Source organism: Amphibalanus amphitrite, unplaced genomic scaffold (genome assembly GCF_019059575.1).
Source record: "Amphibalanus amphitrite isolate SeventyFive unplaced genomic scaffold, NRLGWU_Aamphi_draft 000459F_arrow, whole genome shotgun sequence".
Taxonomy (NCBI): domain Eukaryota; kingdom Metazoa; phylum Arthropoda; class Thecostraca; order Balanomorpha; family Balanidae; genus Amphibalanus; species Amphibalanus amphitrite.
Window position 1 is genome coordinate 111,324 of NW_024881953.1, and position 24,375 is coordinate 135,698.

Sequence of the window (24,375 nt, forward strand, 5' to 3'; positions counted from 1 at the left end):
CGTCACTAAAACCTCGATATCTCAAAAATTTTCCGACCGATTTTTTTGAAACTTTGTCACAATAAACTTCAATCAATTCCCTACAGGTAGCCAAAATTTGGCGCGCCTGCGGCGCGCCGTTTTTATGCTATGGCCCGGCGAAAAAAGTGGGGGCGTTTAACGCCCCCCCCCAGCAACTCGCGGGTTAACGCCCCTCAGACTTCAAGCACATCGCTTAAACGTATGTAAAATGGCCAGTTTATGTCCTGTTTCCTCTTACGAAAACCTTTCGGTGAGGTGTGAAGCTTATATCGAATACCAAACATTGAATATAAAACAGCGACTTCACACGTGGGGATAAAACACCCTTCATTCCAAGCACAAAATAAACAACAGTTTAACTGATTAGCTAAACTAACTGGTCTCCCCATTCACCAATCTCGCGACTCGCTTGAAATTTCATATTTACGAATATAGTGTCTGTGTCTTTCAATAACTTTCGGCAGTGGAAGCACCAAGCACCAATCTCGCTGACACACAGCCGTTAATTGTCAAAATCCGCAATAATTCAGCCTGATGATGATCAACTTGCCGATACCAGCACCTCATACCCTATGACCTTGATATTTCCATCTAGCATGTAATTGGGGAAAATTATGTTATACGATCATATATCTGGCGATGACTTATACCGTTTTAAATACCCACACTCTGAATACTCTTAGGGCCATTCAATACAGTTCGGGCTTTAAATGACAGTGATAACGTCGATCCACTGTGGGTGGTTCGATGTGGGCTAGCGGGCGGAAAGCGAACTTTCTGATGGACTCGACCTTTCAGAGAACATCCAAGTTCCACCCAGCAGAACGGACTTGGTTAGCCGCCTGTTTGTCCGTCCGTCCGTCTGTCTGTCTGTGTCTGTCTGTCTGTCTGTCTGTCTGTCTGTCTGTCTGTCTGTCTGTCTGTCTGTCTGTCTGTCTGTCTGTCTGTCTGTCTGTCTGTCTGTCTGTCTGTCTGTATGTCTGTCTGTCTGTGTGCATCTCTACCCGCGTAACAGTATGTTTTTTTACTCCTGTCTAATCTGTAATATTTCACTTTTCTTATTTTTCGGGCCACAGGACCGCACCAGTGACAACATCAAACCACCAATGGCGTCCTGGTGACACCCCTGTTCACCGGAGGTGCCCTGGTCACTCCCCTGCCCACCTGGTGCTTCACAAGCCGAGTTGCAGGGACCATGTACAGAATGTCTCCCATTCAGCCCTGGCTGGAGGCGCTAGATAAAAGGTGAGACCATTTACCGAATCAATGGGTAATATAAATAATGGTAATATAAAACGACGCAGAACTACCCCGTAAATAGTATCTGGGTACGTGGTAAGAATTTGAGGGGAATAAGTCCCGAGACACAGGCCATTTAAAATTGAATTATGGCCTCTTAGTTTTCAAAATAGAAGGTAATTATTTGAGATTCTGGTACGCCGGTAAGAGACTTTGTTAAAGATCAATAAAAGCTTTCAAAGATGACTTGCCTATTTCATCAATGCCATAATCATTAGGCATACCAATCGCGTGATACATAAACACCCTTTCGGTGTCACTATTAAGCAAGGACCATAACATCGTGCAATTAATTTTCATTTTAAGAACGAAACAAACGCTGGCCATCTCATGTTTCCAAAACAGTCATTACACCGTTTTTAAAAGTATTCGACATTAAGATGCCAATTAAAATTGTGGGTATCTTACTTCCAAAATCGATGAAATTGTGATTTCGTGTGCCTGCCGCCAGGCCGGGCGAACGGACGATGACGGACGTGCAGTACGTGGCCGAACTACTGAGAAGTATCGCCACGCTCCGAGACCTTCCTCACGAGCTGATCCTCGACCTGGCCAGCTGCGCCTACCTGGAGGACCTCGAGGAGGGGGTCACACGTGAGTTCAGCACGGGGACCTCGGGGAGGGAGTGACACGTGAGTGCGGGACACGGGGATTTCGAGGAGAGGGGTCACACTTGAGTCCAGCACGGGGACCTCAAAGAGGGGGTCACACGTAAGTGGGGACACGGGGACCTCGAGGAGAGGGGTCACACGTGAGCTCAACACGGGGACCTCGAGGATGGGTGACAGGTGAGTGCACGTGTCACGTGAGCTTAGCTTTATGCGAATAAGATTGAAGCAATAGCTACGCAATATAATGATCACTGATCAGGTCAGACCATTTTATCGATAAGTGGTTTGGCTTACCTACATTTGCAAGTTACATGTTTTTATCTGTTACTGATGCCCGTACCATGCACTTTATACACTATTTATTATTGAATTGCGTGATAAAAACGTTTTTCGCATGTTATGAATGCCACAGGGCAAGAAAAAATGATATTTATGATCACAACAAACAAGAAACGTTTCCGCCTTCGGCTTTATATGTTTTAGAACATGACCTCTCTAGGAGCATGACCTTTCGAGAAGCGTACCTTAGCTGTGTAAGGTGTAGGCAGTCGGAGTGGTGGGATATGTTTTAGCTTATTCTCCTGCTCAAGATCAATCGCCTACTACATATACATAGACCAGAGTTATTCTATTTGCGGCCATGAGTGGGGTTAAGACCGTGAGATCTTCCCCTAATCCATGAGAACAAGGATTAGGTAGTTTACATAAGTCAGAAGTTCAGAACGCAGCCAAATTGGTGCGCTTACTTCCAATAGCAGAGTGAACTTGCGGCGCAATCGACAATTTCGAAGTTGTCAAACGTTTCAAGTCAGTTAAAACCGTTTAAGTGAACTGAGTTTTCTGTTCCATCTTTCCGTATCATGCTGGAACTAAATGTCGCGAAGTCATCGTTTTAACCCGCGCGGGGCTGGGGTCTCCAGCCGAACGCGCGGGGCTGGGGGGGTGTAAATTTTACCCCCCCCCCCCCTGTTATCTCCCGAACTAATGGTCCGATTTGGAAAATTCAAACGCCAATCGAAAGATCTCATCACGAACAACTAAAAACATGTACTTAATTTTAAGTTTGAGGTCAAGGTCAAGGTCAGGTCAAGGGTACAAATTGCAAGTTCCTACGGTATCGGCCTTGCACCGTAGTTGCCGAAGAATGGAGTCATGGACTGAGACTGATCGCCCAAAACGTGTTCTTAGGCTACCAAGACAATATTCGTTGCATACAATATCATTCAGAGGTCAAGGTCAAGGTCAGGTCAGGTCAGGTCAGGTCACCAAAAACAAAATATAGAAAAGGGCATGTGCGACACATGTTTTATGGGTCATTTTACTCATAGAATTCAATAGGCACACTCAATAAGTGATATCGACCACCTATGGATGAATTTCAGGTCGAGGTCAGGTCAAGGTCAGGTCAAGTGAGGTCAAATTTTGAAGTTGGTTGTTAAGGTCTAAAAAGGTGTCTATCTGATGCAGTTTTTCACGGCGAATCGAATGGTGCTATTTTTGTTTCCGTACGAGGTCTAGAACTTCCAAAAAAGTCATTTTTCAAAAATTTTGTGTGTCATGACGTCATACAATTTTGAATAACTCCCACATTTTTGAACCGATTCTTCTAAAACTTGGTATGTAGGTGCATATAGACCACTTCTCTGACATATATTCCGGTTTTTTCGATACACTCAAAATTTTGGATTTTATAGTTATTTTCCCAAAAAAGTCAGTTTTTTGACAAAAATTGGGTCAAAATCCAAAATTTTCAAAAAACCGAGATAGCCATTTGATAGGCAAAGTAGAATTACGTATATCCTTTTTTGTTACGTCTTGATTCCTTTAAAAATGAAGATGTTAGCGGCGTTTGAACTTTTGCCGTTTTTGAGGCGAAAATGGCGAACATGACGTCACTAAAACGTCAATTTCTCAAAAAAATTTTCGACGGATTTCGCTCAAATTTTCAGGGAACGTGTCAAATTGATGTAAGAAAAGGTACTGAAAGTTTGGCGGCGCTGCGCGCCGCCGTTTTTGAGATATTGCAAAAATTCGCGAGGGGGGGTAAAATTTACCCCCCCCCCCCAGCCCCGCGCGGGTTAACCCTCGCCCCGTTGGGGGGGGGCCATTTTGGCCCCCCCCTGTGGTTTTTCCTGAATAGCAAGAAAACGGCGGCGCGCAGCGCCGCCAAAATTTCAGTACCTTCCCGGGCATCAATTTGACACCTTCACACCAAATTTCAAGTCTTAGGTCACCTTAGGTCAGGAGTTATTGAGGTCAAACTGAGGTCATGTTCGAGCAAAAATGAGCAAAAAACATGCAATCTTGAAACGCTCACCAAATCTACAGTTATCAAGCAATTTCAAAGTTCTTTATATGGTCTAGTAGACAAAAAGCGGCGCTACAAAACTGCTATCTCGGATTTTCAAAATTTTTGGTTTTTGACCAAAAAAAATTCAAAAAATTGATTTTTTTAGAAAAACTTTGAAAAAATCCAAAATTTTTCCGAATTTCGAAAAAACCGGAATATATGTGATAGTCCCAGTGCTCTTCTATATACATACCAAATTTCAGATCGATATCTCGTTTTTTGGCCAAGTTATAGCAAAAAAACTGTTCAAAAATGATGACGTCAAATTTTTGAACTCAATTTTTAGCAATTCTAGACCACGTACGGCAAAACAAAGACCACCATTGAACTCCCCGTGACGAGCTGCATCGATTCGATACCCATTTTATGCAAAAATATTAACTTTGAAATTTGACCTAATTTGACCTGACCTTGACCTGACCTTGACCTGACCTTGACCAAAACGTGATCTAAGCTGGCCCCAAAGGCTGCCTGACCCATATAATCGCATTTGTCATGTAAAATGGACCATAAAACACGTATCACACGACACTTTCATATTGTGACCCCCCGTGACCTGACCTCTGGGACCTGACCTGGTATCAGTGACCTCAAATAGCAAAATATGTGTTTGAAGAACATTTCCCCATCGATGATTTTCAATGAAATGCATTTTACTCGATTTTACAACGCATTTCTTGAAGTGCCTGTAAACGGTGAAAATTGGATAATAAGCGGCTGCCACGCATCCAACTAGAATCCAATCTCAGTCGCTCACCTCCAAGATCACAGCTCAGAGTGCGGCACCGGCAGCAGTAAACTTTGCGTGGACTTTATCAGAGGAGCCGAATGGTTTCGGCTGCAGATATATTGAGCTCCGACCGTCGTCGAAATTAGTTGACCCGGCAACCCCACATAAGATGCGCACCGACCAACAGAACTAATGCATGCATTCAAATCCATGCCATTGCTGCTGGCTTCTTGATACTTTATAACTTTCTGAATGTAATGCGTCTACACAAAGGAGCTTGGCCTACTGCAACGCATTGTGTTTTTTCCTGAATGTTATGAGGCTCTTTCATTATTAATGTATATGATAAATGTATAGCTTATTGTATCGAAATATGTAGTGTCTGGGCCGCCCGCCCGGCGGGGCGCTCGCGGGCGCGCGGAGCGCGCTGTCAATGTATCTCTTTTGTTATGTCTCTTTGAGTTCAATACCATCGTCTATGTGAGAAGACGTGACTGTGAGTGGCGGACGAGAACGGCAGGACGACACTACAAAATATTCTAAGCAATATCTGGTTGGTTGCACTTCTACATTTTACCCTTGAATAGGAAAAAAAGCTTAATTCTTCAATGTGTTTAAAAGTTATGCGAGGCAATTTCAATTAAGAAAATGGGTATCTGCGTTAAAGGGGTTAGTGTCTAGGGTTGGCTCTGGGATCACTCTGGGATCACATGCAATGACGTCCAATTACAAATTTGTACTTACGCTGGACGAATGTAATGGCGCAAAAAGAGAATGAAAATGAATTGTACGGTGTGATACATTTTATGCTCCCATGACCATTACCGATCGATAAAGTATGAAAATTTAAATGTCAGTGACATGCAAAGCTATTAATTTATCGCCAACTGATATCTAAATGCTCTTGGACCGCCACGGACGTACCAGGGGATGTTATCACTTTATGTGTCAGCATCATATCACCATCATAATGGGCGAGCACCTAATAATCGAACCTCTGCACTATCAGTGGGCGATATGCGGGAGTTCGCAGTCTCATTTCTAGGCCTTCCATTCGGCTTCAACCATAGCTCTGGAGAAATTTCTCGGAGCTTTCTGTGCTGTCTGGAGATGAGGCTGGCTTAGACAAATGGCCGGGAGAGAGCAAGGTTACCGTCGGACAAACATGTCTGGGGTGCGTGACAATAACTCGGTGCGGAGACAGTCCACGGAAACGTCTTTCTGCGGAACGCTCAGAGCTTTTGGGCTAAGGTCACGGCATTTTGCACTGCATTATGGTGAACACGCAAGTCGCAACTGACTGTTCATCGGATCCCTATTGGTGACTGCTAGTTTGACTTGCCCGCTGAAACAAATTGAGTAGGAAACACCTTTCTAACTCTGCTAAGGCTTCGTAACTAGAGGCGGCAAGTGACGCTCAAAAGTTGTCAACAAACCATGGAAAAAAAATTTGCTTTACGACACAGAAGTTACAGAAGAAATATGATTAAGCCCCTGTCGTATTTACTGGCAAGGTAAAACTGACCTAATTTAAATCTTTAATTGACGACAAGAAGACCCGAGGAGTTGTGCTGCAATATCGTGTCTGACAGAAAAGTAGGTTTGTGTTAATCATAGGCCGAATTCCTTTCAATCTAGACAACTCCTGAGGATCACATTTAGGCAAAATCCAACGTTTACTAATACTGGTATGTCATTTCCATCATTGCCATTCGTTTCGGAAATTGGTCGCCCTGATCAAACACTTTCCGGTAATGACATGGTGACAATCTGTAGCTAAGTGCGTCTGGGTTCAACAACAACATTGCCTCTCATTTAACGCTACAGGTGATAACGGATGCTCTTCAGTTCAATGTGTCAGAGATGCAGGCTCGATGTTGACTGCAACGTTCTATATGTATCTGCCCTATATGCTGCCCTCTCAATTTAGTAGGCAGGACATTGCAGTCTCCGTGTCGGGAGCTCGATTTCAAGTCTCTTCGCCTTGATATTTATTATTCAAGACTTCAATGTGGTAGATGAGATGGCCATTCCAGCTGCTTAGACATTCAAGTGTTTCGTTAAAATCGAAGGAAATTGATATTCAGAGCTCTGTTGTTGAAGCTTTCGGTAACTGACGGTCGCTGTGTGCCCGTCCGTTTCAGTGTTTCGTCAGGGTGACCGCGGCACTAACTGGTACGCCGTGCTCTCCGGCTCCGTCTCTGCCTTCCCGTCTCGCGACGCCACCGACAAACTCAGACAGGTTAGTGACGAGACGAAAGCTACCGATTGCTACGACAAGCCAGTGAGGAGACGAAAACTGCCGGTAAGCTGCCAGTGCCAAGCTTGAGGCTAACGGCATGACTATTTAGAAGTCCACCGATAAACGAGTCAGGTATGTGATGGCACGGACTATACGAGTATATTCACCATATTTGTATGCATGTATATGAATCCTGACACCCTAGTCCCGACCTCCACCACCCGCACCACTACTATAGTGAGACCCAAGGTGAAACGGTGGCGCCCTCGTCGCACAACCCTCACCGCCGCGCCGCTACGGGGACCGTGGCGCGACCGTCGGCCCATCCGCCACCGGTCGCGGGCCGTGCGGTATGGCGCTAAATAATGGTTCTCATAGCTTGACAAGCAACGACTGACCCTAAGGCTCAAGGAATGGATGACTTATGTTCAAATTCCGAACTTAACTGTAACGCATACGGAAACGCATGCTATATAATCTATAGCGAAATATTGCACTAAATGCCAACTATTACGTATATTTTCATTTTATTTAGGTCAGTATAGGTACAAACCTACACCTGTACATAATGGAGACACATGTGCACCTATGGTGGTGACATAGTGACACGTACACAATGTAATTGCTTCCGGGGCGACGAACAGTTGTCGATGCGATAGGGAATTGCTCTGACTGTAGGAAGTTGTTGCACGATGCCACCTTGACAACTAATTACAACATAGTTTCCACAGCTGGCCAGACACCCCAGCAGGCGTCCTACCTTCCCACAAATCCCTCCCCCATTCGACTCATCATCATCAGTCCGAGGAAGCGGGCTTCCTCCGCTCTCCTCCCTCCTCACAGCCCGCCGGGGGCCGTGAGCATTGATTTCCGATTCGCCGGATGGGTGTTGTGTGTCCATGGCGTGTCGGGCGCAGTGCTCACCTCACCGCCAGTCTATGTAGTGGCGGTGGTGAGACGCACGACCCAATTAACACCCTGCTGCATTCACTAACGCGCCCGTGTGCTGCCCGCATGCGGAACTCGATACAGCGGGCACGGCCGGCTCAGTCGACTGTGGCGAACTGTGACAGGAGTCAGGACTGTGACTGGGCTGACTGTGACTGGACTCGGCTGACTGGGACGGGACTGACTGACTGCGGGCCCGGGCTATGGTGTGGTGCTGTAACGTGTCGGGCTGTAGCAGGTCCGACTGTGACGGATCGGGCTGTGACGGGTCTCACTATGACAGGTTCGACTGTGGAGACTGTGATGGGCCGACTGTGGGGGTTGCGATAGACCGACTGCCGCAAACATATTATAGTGGCGGTTTCGGCCGACGGTGACGGGCTCTGACGACAGAGGCAGCTGCTCCTCATAATTTCGCCTGCTTACAAAGTTGCCAGCACTTTTTCATGGATACTAGTTATCTTGCAACGACCACAGCGAATCCCACAGCATCCTCACACCTCACCCCAGTCATCAACAGCGTCCTCATGTCATTCAGCACTCATCCCAGCTCCCTGAAACCATTCATCACTGACCACATCCGCAGATCCAATTCCACGGCTGGGTCTCTCAGCAGCGTTGTCGCCGAGGTCAGTTCATACGTTCTGGTGGCGTATATACTGGCAGGTCTATACGTTATTGGCATATATATCTTGGGACTGACAATGGAACTCGCCATCTGTTCAATACCTTCAGTACGGGAGCATCCGATGTGATCCCCCTAAGCCAGCCTGTCCCGAATTTCGGCAAGGCATCAGTCTCTCTTGAGTCTCAAGTTGAGCCCAGCATCAGGTTTCAGACGGGAAAATTGAGCTGCTTTTTGTTTCGATTATTACATTTTGTGGGGAAACGTCTTATCATAACTTTATGTGAGCAAGATAACACCAGGTACGTTTGCAGCCAATCGTGAGCATATAATACATTTCCATCTACATATAATACGCAATTTCGCTCTCTTCGCAAATCAGCGTGGCATCTTAGATGATAAGTGTGAACCACCAAAACAATCGGTGAAGCCCGACCGGACAAGTGGTGCAGCCCGACCGGACAATCGGTGCATCTGACCAGAAATCGGTGCGGTCCGACCGAGCATAAAGTTTAGTCCGATCAGACAATCAGACGATCGGTTCAGTTCAACCAGGGAATCGGACAAACAGCGCAGGCTGACCCGACAATCGGTTAACCCTATTAGTGGCAGGGGGGGGGGGTTGTTTTTATCCACCCCTCAGGTTTTTCGGGAATATCTCCGAAACCGCTGAAGCTACGATGCTGAAATTTTCTGACTTTTCCTAAAACTAAATTGGGCACATTCCCTGAAAATTTCAAGTTCATAACTTTACCAGGGGCGGCTCCAGAGCACTGGGAATTGGGGGGTCCTATTCGTGAAGCGAGTCATTTGGGCGAAGATCACGATGCTGCATCAGTTTTACGAACAGTGAATGAAAGGTATCATGTGATAACATATACAAAGTTATTGTGCATCCTCTTTTGACACGTTTTTGCTATAATAGGCGGATCCAGGCGTCCAAAAAGGGGGGTTACTTTTACCTCCCAACATAGGTGCCCTGACACCGCCTATGCATGACCAATACAATTTTAGTCGTTCTCTCATAAGACAATTGTAACATAACAAGACCATAGCCACCCTTTTTAGAAACAGTACCAACAAAAACCTTTTTTACTATACTTTTTGTGTACCCCCAATCTCAATGATCTGTATCCGCCTATGATTTTTGAAAATGCATATTTTTAGGATCCATGTGAATTCCTGGTTCATTCTCTATCGATCGGTAAAAGTTGCGTTAAGATTGGTTCAGAAACCTGGCCGTGATAAACAGTCTAAAATGTATCTGCAATTTGCCCGTTTTTACCCCCCTCTACCCCCCTATTGACATTTTTTAATTTTATTTTTTTTAGAAATGTAGATCTCGTTGAGCCAAATCGAATGCCGTTTGAATTTTGAAAATCGGCCGGTTAAATCTCGAGATATCAAGGGGGGGGGGGGGTCGTAAACAGCCCCCCCCCCCTGCCACTAATATGGGGTAGCCAGGAGCCTGCCACTAATAGGGTTAAGCCTGAACGTGGGTCAGCACAGGCCGCAGCCTCAACCAGCAGCTCCATTCGCAGCCTATTGCTAATGCAGGCGACTATTGCCCTGCCGTGGAAACAGTAGTGTCGTGCCACCCGTCCTTACAGCCCGACTATGGGAGACCGCCCATTACTAATGCACGCCAATGACCCGCAGTGCCCGCTTCTGGAGCATGGCCAGTGAGGTAGGCTACGACCCGCGGCCAGCCGCGCTCCGTAACTCAATAATTGGCCTTGCTATGGGACGCCACTTGAGCGTAACTCGATAAATTACTCCGATACGGAAGCGGCTGGTCTCCTAAGTACACGCACACACCGCTAAATTAAAGTGGCATAATCTATGCATAGCGCTCAGGTGCCTGACCAAGACTACTTACTAGTACTTCAACTACGTGGGTTGCAGGATGCCGAAGAATGTAAAATTATTAATTATTGTTTATTCTTATCTTCCCCAAACCATTTTACGATAGATTGCTAGTACGTTTAGTGACCTTTTTAAGGAAAGTATGCTTGAATACGATTAAAAAAGCACGGTAGACTTTCTTTCAGGGTGCTTTAGCATTGTTAACCCGCGCCCGGCTGGGGGTCCTGGATTTCCACGCCCTGCTGGGGGGGGGGGGGGTGTTTGAACACCCCCCCCCCTTCTAACTCGGCTCCTGGGCCACGTAGCGATACGCGGAGGCGGCGTTCGAAAGAGCGTCAACAATAATGAGGAAATCACTTCGGTCAATTTTTGGTCAGGTCAAAGGTCAGGTCACCACTACCAGAGGTCATTGAACGCAAAATTTCGCCGATTTCCAGGTCGAATGTCGACAATTTCCAAGAAGCCAACGCATAACTTGGGAACCAATAGAGCTACAGCGCCGCGGAAAAGCGCATTCGATAGCCCTATTAACGCCCTTTCTGAGTAATTCTCTCAGATTTGACCTAACGTCAGCGGTTTTGCCTCCAGGGGGCAAAAACTGCAAAAATAGCCGATTTTTTTCGGAAACAGTTTTTCTGCAATAACTTTTGACCCAAGCCTTGTACGAGCTTACTTTTACCGGCATCGTGTTTCTCTCGTCAAGACGCATCGAATGAACTATAACTTGACCTTGAAAGGTCAGCTTGAAAATTTGACCTCAGGTCAAGGTCATGACCTGACCGGAAAGGGTCATGTTGCATATCAGTCGATCCGTATCGTCGACCTGAACACATCTAAGGCGTTTTCATCGCTCTAGCATGCCTCTATCAAAAGGTATTTGCGAAAAACTGTTAGATACCATTCGTGACCTAAGATGACCTCAGGGCATAAACAGGGATCACGGACACCATTTTCATGTTCAGTGTGTCTAAAGCACTTGTAATTCAGTGTTTGGGAGTGTTTATAATGTCTTTCGTCCAAAAGAGGCGCATTTCAATTTTTGTTTTGTTGGGTTAGGCCCTTTCGGTCCAATGACACCATTTCAGAGCCGGGAGGATGATAGGATATAGGGGGAGACATTGGTCTGGGCAGGCACCCTAGTGAGTCGCCGGGGCTGAACCCGTAGCATTTCAATTTTCTCCCATTGACTTATAATGGGGAGGTCGCAAAATTGACCTGACTTTAGGACATCGATATCAAAATTCTGAGATATACATTTTGTACATGCTATTGCTCTTAGCAATCGCTGAAAGTTTCAAAGCGATCGGTCACTCGGTGTAGCTATGACAGACATTGAAACTTTTTATGAGGTGAGGTCACTTCAAGTGACCTGGTGACCTGACCTTGAATGACCTTGATCTGAAATTTTCACAACATGTGTAGAATTGATGTATGATAAGGTGTACCAAAAACGGCGGCGCTCCGCGCCGCCGTTTTTGAGATATTCGCGAAAAACCACAAGGGGGGTGTTCAAACACCCCCCCCCCCAGCAGGGCGCGGGTTAATCCTGTAGTGCCTGTCTTTTGCTGATAGCATATATGCTACTTATTGCAATATGTATGTTGCAGTGTGTTCATTTCCTGATATAATATTCTTTTGTTGGAGGTTTCCGATTCTGCACCAATTTCCCTCCCCATCCTTTTCGGTCACTGGGTCAGCGTGCAGAGGACAGAGGGCGGACAGGCGCGGAGGAGGGGCGGAGAGCAGTGCGTGGCAGGTCAGAGGGGAGGGGCACGCAGCTCGGTCAGGGGAGGGAGAGGGGGACACAGCTGGGACACGTCAGTCGCCGCCGGTAGAGCAGCCGGAGCGGCGGCGGATTCTATTACCGGTAATCGCGGTCGGCCGATAGCGGGGGGCGGAGTGCCACAGGCAGTTGGAGCGGAGCGGTAGAGTGGCAGACTGTGACCGCTGGGTTACCCTTAGTGCCGTCACTGGAACGAAGAGATCCACAGGTGGTCCGGCATCTGAACGTGTGCGAATTTAGAGCGACTTTGAGTATCCGAATCCGTGGAATATCTGTTAGCGTTGTTGTCGAGTACCTACCGCTGACTGGCGTGGTGCTGAGCGGTGGACCGTGCAGTGTGTGCTACTCGACTGGGGCGGTTCACCATTCACCGATCAATGGAAGCCGATGACCAGTGACCTGTGACCTGTGACACTGGTGCCATGAGGAGTGGCACCACATGAAGCTGGACACTGTGGGCAGCAACCTGCAATCAGGTTTATTGTGGAGCGCGATGAATGAGATTCGCCTACTCAGAGCAGATGAGTGAAGCCCACTCAATTGTTCCATTGTCCTCAGCGCTGGCTGCGACCAGACAAGACATGATTATTCCGATATTTATTTGTGCAAAATCTAATGCGACATCAAGTCACCAATCAGGTCAGCATTGTGCCTCAAAGGGTTGATTTCCACCACTTGCCGCTATGATTTGACTGACCTCCGCTGGGAGTCGCCTCACTCCGGTTGACCTTCACAATGTCACTGCTCTGGTTCGACTGACCTCCACTAGATGTCACTGCTGCCATCCTGCTGTGGCAGCTGCCGCGGAGGCGAAGGACACACCAGTTGGCGACATTTGATGGCCAGGTCCCGGAGAAGGGGATGCTACTGCGTTCAAGCTGCTTTCGAGGTACGAGGTCAAGGTCAAAGGCATTTGCCAATTACCATAGCTCAAACGATCAATTTTGTTTTGCTTATATGCTTACGTATAGGCCTACTGGGTACCTACTGTGTAGGTACTAAAGGCTTTGGGAAAACAAAAATAATTAAAAGTAATGCCAGCCTTACGAAAAGAAGGAGTAACAATTAGGCTACGCTTTACCATTTAGCTTATATATGACTGGCTTGTGCTTACAATAGCAAGCAACTCTTCTGCGCTAGGCTCCATGTCTATTTTTAAAGACTCGCAGATTTAACCCTCGCCGGACCTATTGGTTTTCTACATACGCGCCGGCCGAGGGGGGGGGGGTACAACCCCCCCCCCTCGCCGTTTCGCTCCTGGTGGAGATAGCGCGTCGCGGAAAAAACGAGCGTGTGCGCCGTTACGAGACGCAGAGATTGGTACCCGATTTTAAGGTCCTAGGTCAACCGGTGACCTCTGAGGTCAGGTCAAGTGCCCCAAGGTACGGTTCAGTTTTTGGTGAATAAATTCGCAAAAAACGGCCGCAGAGCGCCGATTTTGGCAGCATCGTGTTCGCCTCGCTCAGGCGCGTCGAATGATATACTTTTTGTCCGGGTCAGGTCAACTTGGGGTGTTGACCTCAGGTCAAGGTCAGGTCAGCACCCCCAGGTCACGAAGTTGGTCGAAAGAAGTCATGTCGCATATCATTCGATTCGGCAGGTCTTCCTGAGTCCATTGGTGGCTTTCCCGACTCGCTAGCTCAATTTGATTAAGAGTTATTGACGAAAAACTAATATGACCTTGATGACGTCATATATGAAGTCACGCAAGGTCAACATTGCAAAAGTGACGCATCTAACCTTGCAAGGAGTGCATCAAATCACGATTCTGTGTGGTTGAGATAGTTGGAGATCGTTCCCGGCGCCAGAATAGCAGTTTGAATTTTTCCCCATTGACTTATAATGGTGAGGTCACGAAAATGACCTGACCTCATATGACCTTTAGGAAAAATCCGAGATATACAAGTTGTGGGACTCATAATGGATACTAGATCCTGCAAGTTTCATTTCCCTGTGACATCTCCTCTGGCAGTGAGGGCGTTGCGAAGTTGCGACATCTGAAGACCGTGCAGAGGTTCACTTATGACGTCATAGGTCAGTGACCTGACCTGACCCAAAAATGCGGTTGGTGTCAAAAGATGCGGCTTGGATCAAAGGTCAGGTATGCCAAGTTTCAGCTCTCTATCGCCAGCGTGTTCGGAGCTATCGCGAAAAAAAACCCTATGGGGGGCGGCACCCGCCCCCCCCCCTCGGCCGGCGAGGGTTAAAGGGACTATCCCACATTTAACATGGGGTTTAAGTTGAGATAGCCAAGTTTGCGGCGAGGTTCAGAAACCACTATCTATCTAGGTTGCAACCCCCGCGGCCTCTTGGTGTTGAAGAAATTCGTTCCCTTCATTTGAAAATGGGCCTTGTGCAAGGTCCTATCTTCAACATGGAGCGACCGTTAGTGTGACGTCACCTCGTTTAGTCATGCTGATTTAAATGGGTTTGTTCGTTGAAAAATCGCTTAAAACCTGGTCTGAACTTTGTTGTGGTGCCTACAGAGTCAAAAGAATCAGCTTTATGACAGTAATGTGGCCTGGGGAAGGAGGTAATTTTGGGCTGTGACGTCACTTATTTGAAAGTTTGTGTTTGGAATATGGGAAGCCTAAGATGTTTAATGAAAAATAAATGCCAGAACCGTGTTCCTGGTCATCCAATCTATAAAGTCGGGCACAATTTAACTGGTTTTAACAACATTTTAGAATGTGGGATAGTCCCTTTAACAGCTAAGTTACTTTGCCTTCAGACAATGCTGTTGCACAATGCTACTCAAACTTCACGTAAGCATTGTTCTGGTCTTGCAAAGTTTGACAGCACTCACCGTGTGCATCGGTTGTCACATTATGTTCATGAAACTTTCTAAGTGAAGGTTATACCGGTGATTTGCTCAGAGGCGGATCCAGCTCAGGGTTTTTTTTTTGGGGGGGGGGGGGCAAACCATAACAATTTATCGATTCTTTCCATGCATCGTCCATAGGCGTAATGTTAAAATTATGCCGTTGGGGGGGGGGGCAAATGCCCATTTTGCCCCCCCCCCATGGATCCACCACTGGATGTGCTAGACCAGTTACATTATGTCTAATACCTAATGGTGAATACATGTGGCTAGCAAATTAGCAATAATCGAACATTTCACGTCATGGCTTGAATTCTGGACCCATTAAATCAGTCTGAAGTGTATCGAACACGTGGCTCGTTTTGCCACCGGAGCAAGTTAAATCCAGAACAAAGCCGGCACACCGGCCCGGGGCTCTCAATGCTGCGCTTTGATAGGTCGGACAGGGTGACGGGGCATCGGGTTACAACATGGTATGCAATGACTGCCGACCTGTGATGCTGGCTGTATCTGGCTCCAGGCGGGCGAGCGAACTGCTTCGCCTGTCATTGGATCGCTCCGAGCATCTCCGAGCAATCCGCTGTCACTTTTACGCCCAGTTATATGTATTTCCAACAATCCACCTCCGCATGCGGCACAAACAAAACGGAATGGAAAAGCAGCCACCGCGCCGTTGTGCTATGCGGGTAGCCTGCCACTCAGGCGCCCGGTGTGCTATGCGGGTAGTCTACCTGTCAGGCGCGCGGTGTGCTATGCGGGCTGCCTACCTCTCAGGCGCCCGGTGTGCTATGCGGGCTGCCTATCTCTCAGGCGCCCGGTGTGCTATGCGGGTAGCCTACCTCTCAGGCGCCCGGTGTGCTATGCGTGCAGCCTGCCCATCAGGCGCATGGCTGGCAATGACTTTTGCCTTACTGATAGTTGGTAGGTACTCTGGTAGTAGCAGCACGTGTCCGGGGCAGTCCGGCCAGGGCTTGTGGTGTGGAGTAGCTGGGACGCGATTGGAAAAAGCTGGCAACAATGAATTAACTGCAGCGACACTGGATGAGTAGGTGTTCAGCGACGGTAACAGCATAGCTATATTTGGATCTGTATAGTGATTCGCTTGCTTGGGTTACTTTGAGTCTGCTGTTGGTTGGCCTAAACTTGTTACACTTTCTAAAAGAATATCAAAACTCGAAATAAGTCAGTCAGAAATAAACTGCTGCCTGAAGCGGCGCGCCATACGGTTTATGACGCGCGTAGAGCTATTTTCTTGAATTCGATGAGACCTTTGACCTGAACTGTAACCAGACACGATGACGTGAAGCCGTTCTGCTTGTGGTCGCGGGAACCGAGGCCATCGAACCTAACTTGTGACCTGCCACGAGGGTGCTTATCCTCCCTTTCTGGTCCTTTGACCTTTGACCCGCGACCAGTCGTCAGGGGGTGAACTATGGAGCCATCCTTCCTCTGGCCAGACTGTGACCTTTGACCTGTGACCTGTTGCCAGAGTGTGGAGCCGTCCTGTCTCTGACCGAGGACTGTGAGTTGACCTCAGACCTGTGACCTGTTGCCAGGGTGTGGAGCCGTCCTGTCTCTGACCAAGGACTGTGAGTTGACCTCAGACCTATGACCTGTTGCCAGGGTGTGGAGCCGTCCCGTCTCTGACCGAGGACTGTGAGTTGACCTTTGACCTGTGACCCGTTGCCAGGGTGTGGAGCCGTCCTGTCTCTGGTCGGGCGCCACGTTCGGGGAGTCGGTGCTGACCGATTCTCCGCGCCATTTGACCATGGTCACCCGAGAGCCCTGCCAGCTGGTGCGCATCGAGCAGCGGGACTTCCGCAAACTCTGGCACGTGAGTAACGAGCGCACCGTCCGCCGACCGAACGGTCGAGGCACGACCCCGCATGTGTCGGGTGAATGGGCTTCGATGCATGACCGCCGCTCGGTACTAGCAATGCTGTTACATTTTTTTTGCTATTTTCTTGACCAGAAACATCAACCAATCGAATGTTGTAGGAAGAGAGAGAGAGAGAGAGAGAGAGAGAGAGAGAGAGAGAGAGAGAGAGAGAGAGAGAGAGAGAGAGAGAGAGAGTGAGAGGGAGCGAAGTGAAACCATTGTTCTATCATAATGTCTTATTTTTGGAAAATATTTTAAGGACTCGTCCTAAAGTGGCTCAGCAATTCTAATTCATAATTAAGCTAGTATACAATTGCAGAGTTCAAACTCTGGGGCATGCGAATACGCTGCCGAGTATCTAGTTTCGACAAAGGCAGTCGTCCTCTCGCCGATAGAGAAACCCGCGCCTCTTGCACCACGACCGGCTGATCAGAGAGCAGCCACGCATTGTCAGGCGATTTTAACGAGACCATTCAGCTCGGAAGTAGCTTTCACTGGTGCAATGCGTGGGTCTCGCGCGATTGCTGTGGCCGCTCAGGCATAGAATCAGACGAACTCTCCCCAGTCACACTTGAGCTCTGCAAAAGTCAAGGGACTATGTTTTTTATGCAGTAATGCACTTCTCTAGAAACAGGAAGGATGATGGAGACACCTTCTGTGAACACATTGGCTACCCTTTGAAGTTGTACTTATAACTTTGATTCCTGTTCTGCAATATAGGTACGAGGAATAAGTACTTACATACACGCCCCTTTTGTTATTTTTCGTGACATGCATATGCGCATAATTTATAATCGCATTACCTAGCAGTGAATCGCAGATACTTTTTTTCTAGTTTACCCATGGTTTTTTTATTGAGTTGTATGCATATCAAGGACCAGCGGTTAGCAACGCCCATTAAATTGATTAAAACTGTCAAGTGATAGGCCATGTCAGTCCTGATTGATGCAGCCTCTGCTGGCTGGTGGCCCATGTCCGGTGCGAAGGTCCCGTTCACCAGGCGCGGCGATTTAGTGCGGGCCGCAGCCTGTGTCATTGGATTCTCTGAGACACCAGCGCAGCCCGTCGTCTGGGTTACGTGGTGAGCCGACCATCTATTCCGGGTGACGGTCGGCGCGGTGGTGTCCCCCTGAAGTGCGCCGACCGACTGAATTTATCTGCAGACACCGCACACAGGCTCCAGGCACTTATTACGGCCCGCCGGGGCGTGTGGGCCGGGCGTGCGGCTGGCTGCGGCGCCCCCGCAGGTGCGGGTCGGTCGCTAATTATCTGCGTTCGGTCAGGTGTGAGACTGCCGCGCGCCGCCGCCGGTGGTCCCGGAGCAGCGCGGAGGCGTGAACGCCCTAATGAATCGCCGCTCGTCCCTAATGAATCGCCGCTCGTCCCGGAGTCGGCAGCGCGAATGATCCGTCCGACCGAGATGAGGATTCGCCGCCCCGCCCCTCCCCACCCTCCCTGCTAGGATGGCAGCCAGGTGCTTCCCACGGCGCTGGCTCATCTTACTAATTGAAGGCAAATGAGAATATACTGTGCTTTACCGAGCACGCAGTAAGTTTATTTTTATCGTCATCTTGTTTTAGCACTTGATATCGCATACCTACGACTGTTCATGTCGATTACAGTGATAGTCCATAGTTAGAAGGATTCAGAATCGGGTTCAGAGGTCTCCATCCTGCTCCATACAAAACTAATTCTTGGATGTGCCAAAGCTTTTTGAAGGTAGCTAAGCCCTTTCGGAGCAGGCCATCCATAGACCAACTGCTTATGACATGAGGTATACATAGGTCTATGGATAGTCATTTTTGCATCTCATTTTTACTGCGATTAGTTGTTTGGTATATTCTCTTGCTGGATTAGGGTACAGGGACATTTTGACTTTAAAGTGAGGCTTTTCCTCGGATGTACCTAAATGTGTCAAACAGCAGAACAATTATTGTCCCCAGTCATCTGTCAAATTTAAATGTTTGCATAAACTTCCAGGGGAAAGTTCCTGCTTCTGTCCACGCTTAATCCTGGATGAAGCCACCTGGCTCGGCGAAAGAAGTCCACGACGTTAGGGCCCTCTGGTGCTCCATAGCAACCCATTTCATACATTGCGCCCGGAATAAGAGAGACGGAAAAAGGGACTGAAATGGAACACGGTTCAGGTGGGATGGAATATGATGGAATGAGATCTGATGAGTTAGAATGGGTTTAAAAGGCGGAGATGGGACAGATCAGATGCAGAAGGAATGGGAACGGACAGGCAGATGCAGTGAAGAAAACGGAAGGTAAACTTCGGGTGTCCATACCGTAATCCAGCCATGGCGAGCCATTTCCTTGGGCAGTTATCGGAGACGATTTCCGGCCTAATACGGCTTCTGCGTGACATTTTGACGGCGGCCGGCCGACTGCCGAGCAGACAGAGCTCAGTCGGGCCGGCCGGCGACTTTATCGTCTGGGCAGCCCATCGCGGTGATTGCGGCATTAACCTTGTCAGCAGCGGCCAGGTGTCGTAGAACAGCCATCGGCCGCGCTAGTTCGCCGCTTGTGGCCCCACAGGTGTATGAAAGGCGATATCGCCGCGGAACACACGGCAATTTCTTCAGGAACATTCTGCAATATCTTAGATAGACCGTGTCGCAATTGCAGCAACCCAGACTTTTGCTGTACTCAATTGTTATGAAAGAATCTTGGTTCATTGAAATGTCACCTAGGGCTGTTTATTAAACGTAGCACGAAATACAGTGGCGTTATTACTCATATGCTATAGAAACATGAATCTACAGCGGGTGTCTGCTGCCACCCGAGAGACAGAGAGAGAGAGAGCGGGGGATGGGGAGGGGGCTGTGGCGTCACCGCGGCGAGATATGGATATGACGTCACATTATATGACTCCCTGAGATATTTGATACTACCGTACAAAGCACATTTCTACCGACAGATAAATCGTCCTGCTGAACTACATAGGAAGCCCGAAGTTCGCAAGGGCTGTATGATTACCCGGTCAATATATAAGGTATATTCCATAACGTGAGCGAATTGGGGGGGGGGGGCTACAGAGCCTGTCTCTGAATCCACATCTTTCTCTGGAACTTCTTGTCCGACTTTAGACATGTGGTACTAAAACTCAATTACTCGCAATTTAGGAACATCATATAAGAGCAGCAGATGTGCCTAGACTCTTGAGACAGTCGGGGAGTACAGACTACATTGGATAGCCAGTCGCTTTCCATCCCGCTGTGACGCCTTATCAGCGGCGCTATCCAGCCCACTGCCCAGTCAGGGTAATATAAACCCAGTACTTTTGCTTGCTTGCTGCCCAACTGACTCCCGCCCGTCAGGTCACCTCATCCATGTGCCAGCCGCCAGGTCGGTGGAGCTATGACCGACCAGTGCAATCGTCGCCACTGAATGCTGCCAATATGGACATGGACTTTTGGTCTGACGAAATGACCTGCCGCAGCACCGCACGTAGCCGCAGGCGGTCGGTTACCGGCTGCCATACTGCTTCTGGCCGACATGACCAATCCCATCAGTTGCACACAGTTCCGCTGCAAATTCGGGGGACATAGCTCCACCTGCTGTATGACTTTGGCGGATCAGTGGTGAAAAATGACGTGTCGTTTTTTATGTGTGGATGCTGAAAGCCATTCTCTACAGAGACGCTGGTTGAGTTAATGCACTGCAGTCTGCCCCTTGCTTTGTCACTAGAATTTTGAGAACATTTCGCTGAAAAACACTCGATGGACACTTAACGACATATTGAGTGATGAAAATCGGAGTTTTGCATTGGGGTTGCACTATTGTATTAAAGCCTCTCTCTCTCTCTCTCTCTCTCTCTCTCTCTCTCTCTCTCTCTCTCTCTCTCTCTCTCTCTCTCTCTCTCTCTCTCTCTCTCTCTCTCTCTCTCTCTCTCTCTCTCTCTCTCCCCTCTCTCTCTCTCCCCTCTCTCTCTCTCTCTCTCTCTCTCTCTTTCTCTCTTCACCAGGGACGGCATATTGATCCCATCATTTTTGGAGAGGAGGCTGCGTCAGCCCGCGTGTCTACCGACGTGCTCCCGTTGTTAGAGGCACCAAGGTCCCCAGGCGCTAATCGATGGTAACCGGACAAAAAGTCAAAAGGAATAAAGTCAAAAGACAAATAGTCAAAAGACAAAAAGTCAAATGCAAAAAGTCAAACGGGATAAAAGTCAAAAAGATAAAAGTCAAAACGGATAAAAGTCAAAAGACAAAAAGTCAAAAGCAAAAAGTCAAAATGTGCAAAAGTCAAAAACGCAAAAAGTCAAATGACAAAAAGTCAAAAATGCCAAAAGTCAAAAGCAAAAAGTCAAAACGTGTAAAAGTCAAAAGACAAAAAGTCAAAAATGCAAAAAATCAAAAGGATAAAAGTCAAAACGGAAAAAAGTCAAAAGACAAAAAGTCAAAACGGAAAAAAGTCAAAAGACAAAAAGTCAAAACGTGTAAAAGTCAAAAGACAAAAAAGTCAAATGGAAAAAAGTCAAAAGACTAAAAGTCAAAAGCAAAAAGTCAAAACGGGTAAAAGTCAAAAGACAAAAAGTCAAAAAATGAAAAAAGTATAAAATAGAAAAGTCGAAGTCAAAGTCTGAAATAAAAAGTCAAAAGGATAAAAGTCGAAGCATCGATCTTTTCATCTTTTGAAAAATATTATACAGCACAACGTACCCTACCCACTGAAGTTGTAAGGAACATGTAAGTACGCGAGGGATTCTGACAGGTATCGGGGTCCGCAGCAGCGGGGCAGGGACGCTGGCTGCGGTGGTGGGGCCCACGCTCACATAATAATCGTTGAGCGCTTCCGGCGTGCACGCTGGCGCAGCAGCAGTGGCACTCTTCCCCGCCCCGATCACCGGCCGCAGCACTGTCCACATCCTCGCCGGTCCTGCCTCACGCAGCTGGTCAGCATAGTATGCCGCGTGGTCACGTCTGATGGCCGCTCGACACTGCCGGTTCACCACCGTATACTCGGCGCGCGGGCCGAGCAGTGCGCGCCGCCGCGCCAGCAGCGCTCGCGTGGCGTCCGTGGTGCGCGGAGCACCGGGCGGCGGCAGCCCCTCCCCCATGGGAGAGGGTGAAAAGCAGTGCCTCCTCTAAGCAGTTTTGACTGGGGGGTCCGATCACGGGCAATGACTAAGGTAACCCCTACCAAAAACGTCTAAGATTAAAAAATGACTAAGGTACCCCTCAGTGACCAGTTTGGAGGATGACAGCGGGGGCTGCAGCTCCCGCAGTTAACATGTTAGAGGAGGCATGGGTGTCGTTTTGTATAGGCATGGTAGGGCCCGAGCCCTAGGTACCAATAATTTTGGAAATTTAACATTATGCCTATGGCGTTGCGTGGAAAGAATCGCTTTGAATTGGCAAAAATTTACATTAGAGCCCTACCAATAATTTTCGGAAAGTGTCGCCCCTGAGAGGAGGCCCTGGTGAAAACCCAAAACCTCAAAATAAAAAAATACCATGTGATTAACGCTTAAATGACGTCAATGGACTTAAAGTAAAAAATACAAAAGACGAGATAATTTCAAAATTTTGAGTTGCAATTTTTGTCCCCTCAACTTTCAACCTACCCCATCAACTTTTCAAACGTTCGCGGGTCACCACTGCCCCATCGTGCAATTCCAGTGCTATGGCAAAGTTTTATCTGAAAGTTTAAACGTGCCCGATAGACTGGACGCGGTCCCCTCCGTCCACTCACGCTCTCTGGTCCCTGTACGGTCATCGCTGACTGGTCCAGCATCCAACGCGCTGGGTTTATAGAAATTTGGTTAAAAGAAATGAACATATTTTAATTAACGAATCCATTAAGAAATAAAATGAAAGTGATTCACAGGTTATTATTACATGTGGGAGCACTGGCGCTGGAACTTTCTCAATGTTGGAGCCGGGCTCGAGGCAGTTTGAACTCATTTCTTTCCATGCAACGCCATAGGGTTAAAGGGACTATCCCACCTTTAACATGGGGTTTGAGTTGAGATAGCCAAGTTTGCGGCGAGGTTCAGAAACCACTATCCATCTAGGTTGCAACCCCCGCGGCCTCTTGGTGTTGAAGAAATTCGTTCCCTTCATTTGAAAATGGGCCTTGTACAAGGCCCTATCTTCAACATGGAGCGACCGTTAGTGTGACGTCACCTCGTTTAGTCATTCTGATTTAAATGGGTTTGTTCGTTGAAAATCGCTTAAAACTTGGTCTGAACTTTGCTGTGGTGCCTACAGAGTAAAAAGAATCAGCTTTATGACAGTAATGTGGCCTGGGGAAGGAGGTAATTTTGGGCTGTGACGTCACATATTTGAAAGTTTGTGTTGGGAATATGGGAAGCCTAAGATGTTTAACCCTATTAGTGGCAGGCTCCTGGCTACCCCCTATTAGTGGCAGGGGGGGGGCTGCTTACGACCCCCCCTTGATATCTCGAGATCTAACGGGCCGATTTTCAAAATTCAAACTCCATTCGATTTCGCTCAACGTGATCTACATTTCTAAAAAAATAAAAATTAAAAAATGTCAATAGGGGGGTAGAGGGGGGGTAAAAACGGGCAAATTGCAGATACATTTTAGACTGTTTATCACGGCCAGGTTTCTGAACCAATCTTAACGCAACTTTTGCCGATCGATAGAGAATGAACCAGGAATTCACATGGATCCTAAAAATATGCATTTTCAAAAATCATAGGCGGATACAGATCATTGAGATTGGGGGTACACAAAAAGTATAGTAAATAAGGTTTTTGTTGGTACTGTTTCTAAAAAGGGTGGTAATGGTCTTGTTATGTTACAATTTTCTTATGAGAGAACGACTAGAATTGTATTGGTCATGCATAGGCGGTGTCAGGGCACCTATGTTGGGAGGTAAAACATAACCCCCCTTTTTGGACGCCTGGATCCGCCTATTATAGCAAAAACGTGTCAAAAGAGGATGCACAATAACTGTATATGTTATCACATGATACCTTTCATTCACTGTTCGTAAAACTGGTGCAGCATCGTGATCTTCGCCCAAATGACTCGCTTCACGAATAGGACCCCCCAATTCCCAGTGCTCTGGAGCCGCTCCTGGTAAAGTTGTGAACTTGAAATTTTCAGGGAATGTGCCCAATTTAGTTTTAGGAAAAGTCAGAAAATTTCAGCATCGTAGCTTCAGCGGTTTCGGAGATATTCCCGAAAAACCTGAGGGGTGGATAAAAACAACCCCCCTGCCACTAA

General features: G+C 47.7%; 2 protein-coding genes across 2 annotated transcripts in view; both read left to right on the forward strand.

Annotated features, from left to right (window-relative positions):
• Nucleotides 1-1,184: 1,184 nt before the first annotated feature.
• On the forward strand, nt 1,185-7,340 carry LOC122391861 (rap guanine nucleotide exchange factor 4-like). Its single transcript, XM_043386162.1, has 3 exons — nt 1,185-1,266; nt 1,772-1,914; nt 7,156-7,340. Exons 1-3 carry the CDS (start codon nt 1,217-1,219, stop codon nt 7,338-7,340), a joined length of 378 nt encoding a protein of 125 aa, XP_043242097.1. The 5' UTR covers nt 1,185-1,216.
• A 5,749-nt stretch (nt 7,341-13,089) lies between these two features.
• LOC122391880 (rap guanine nucleotide exchange factor 4-like) overlaps nt 13,090-24,375 on the forward strand; it is a 75,633-nt gene continuing 64,347 nt past the window's right edge. The window contains exons 1-2 of the mRNA XM_043386193.1: nt 13,090-13,364; nt 16,987-17,130. Of these exons, the coding sequence (XP_043242128.1) occupies nt 13,245-13,364; nt 16,987-17,130 (264 nt within the window). The 5' untranslated portion in view covers nt 13,090-13,244. The remainder of the gene's footprint in view (nt 13,365-16,986; nt 17,131-24,375) is intronic.

Excerpts from the sequence above, each read along its gene's own strand:
- LOC122391861 (XM_043386162.1), top strand. The coding sequence starts at position 1,217 with ATGTACAGAATGTCTCCCATTCAGCCCTGGCTGGAGGCGCTAGATAAA. Across the intron at positions 1,267-1,771 it reads CTGGAGGCGCTAGATAAAAG|GCCGGGCGAACGGACGATGA; the intron begins GTGAGACCATTT and ends GCCTGCCGCCAG. Across the intron at positions 1,915-7,155 it reads CCTCGAGGAGGGGGTCACAC|TGTTTCGTCAGGGTGACCGC; the intron begins GTGAGTTCAGCA and ends CGTCCGTTTCAG.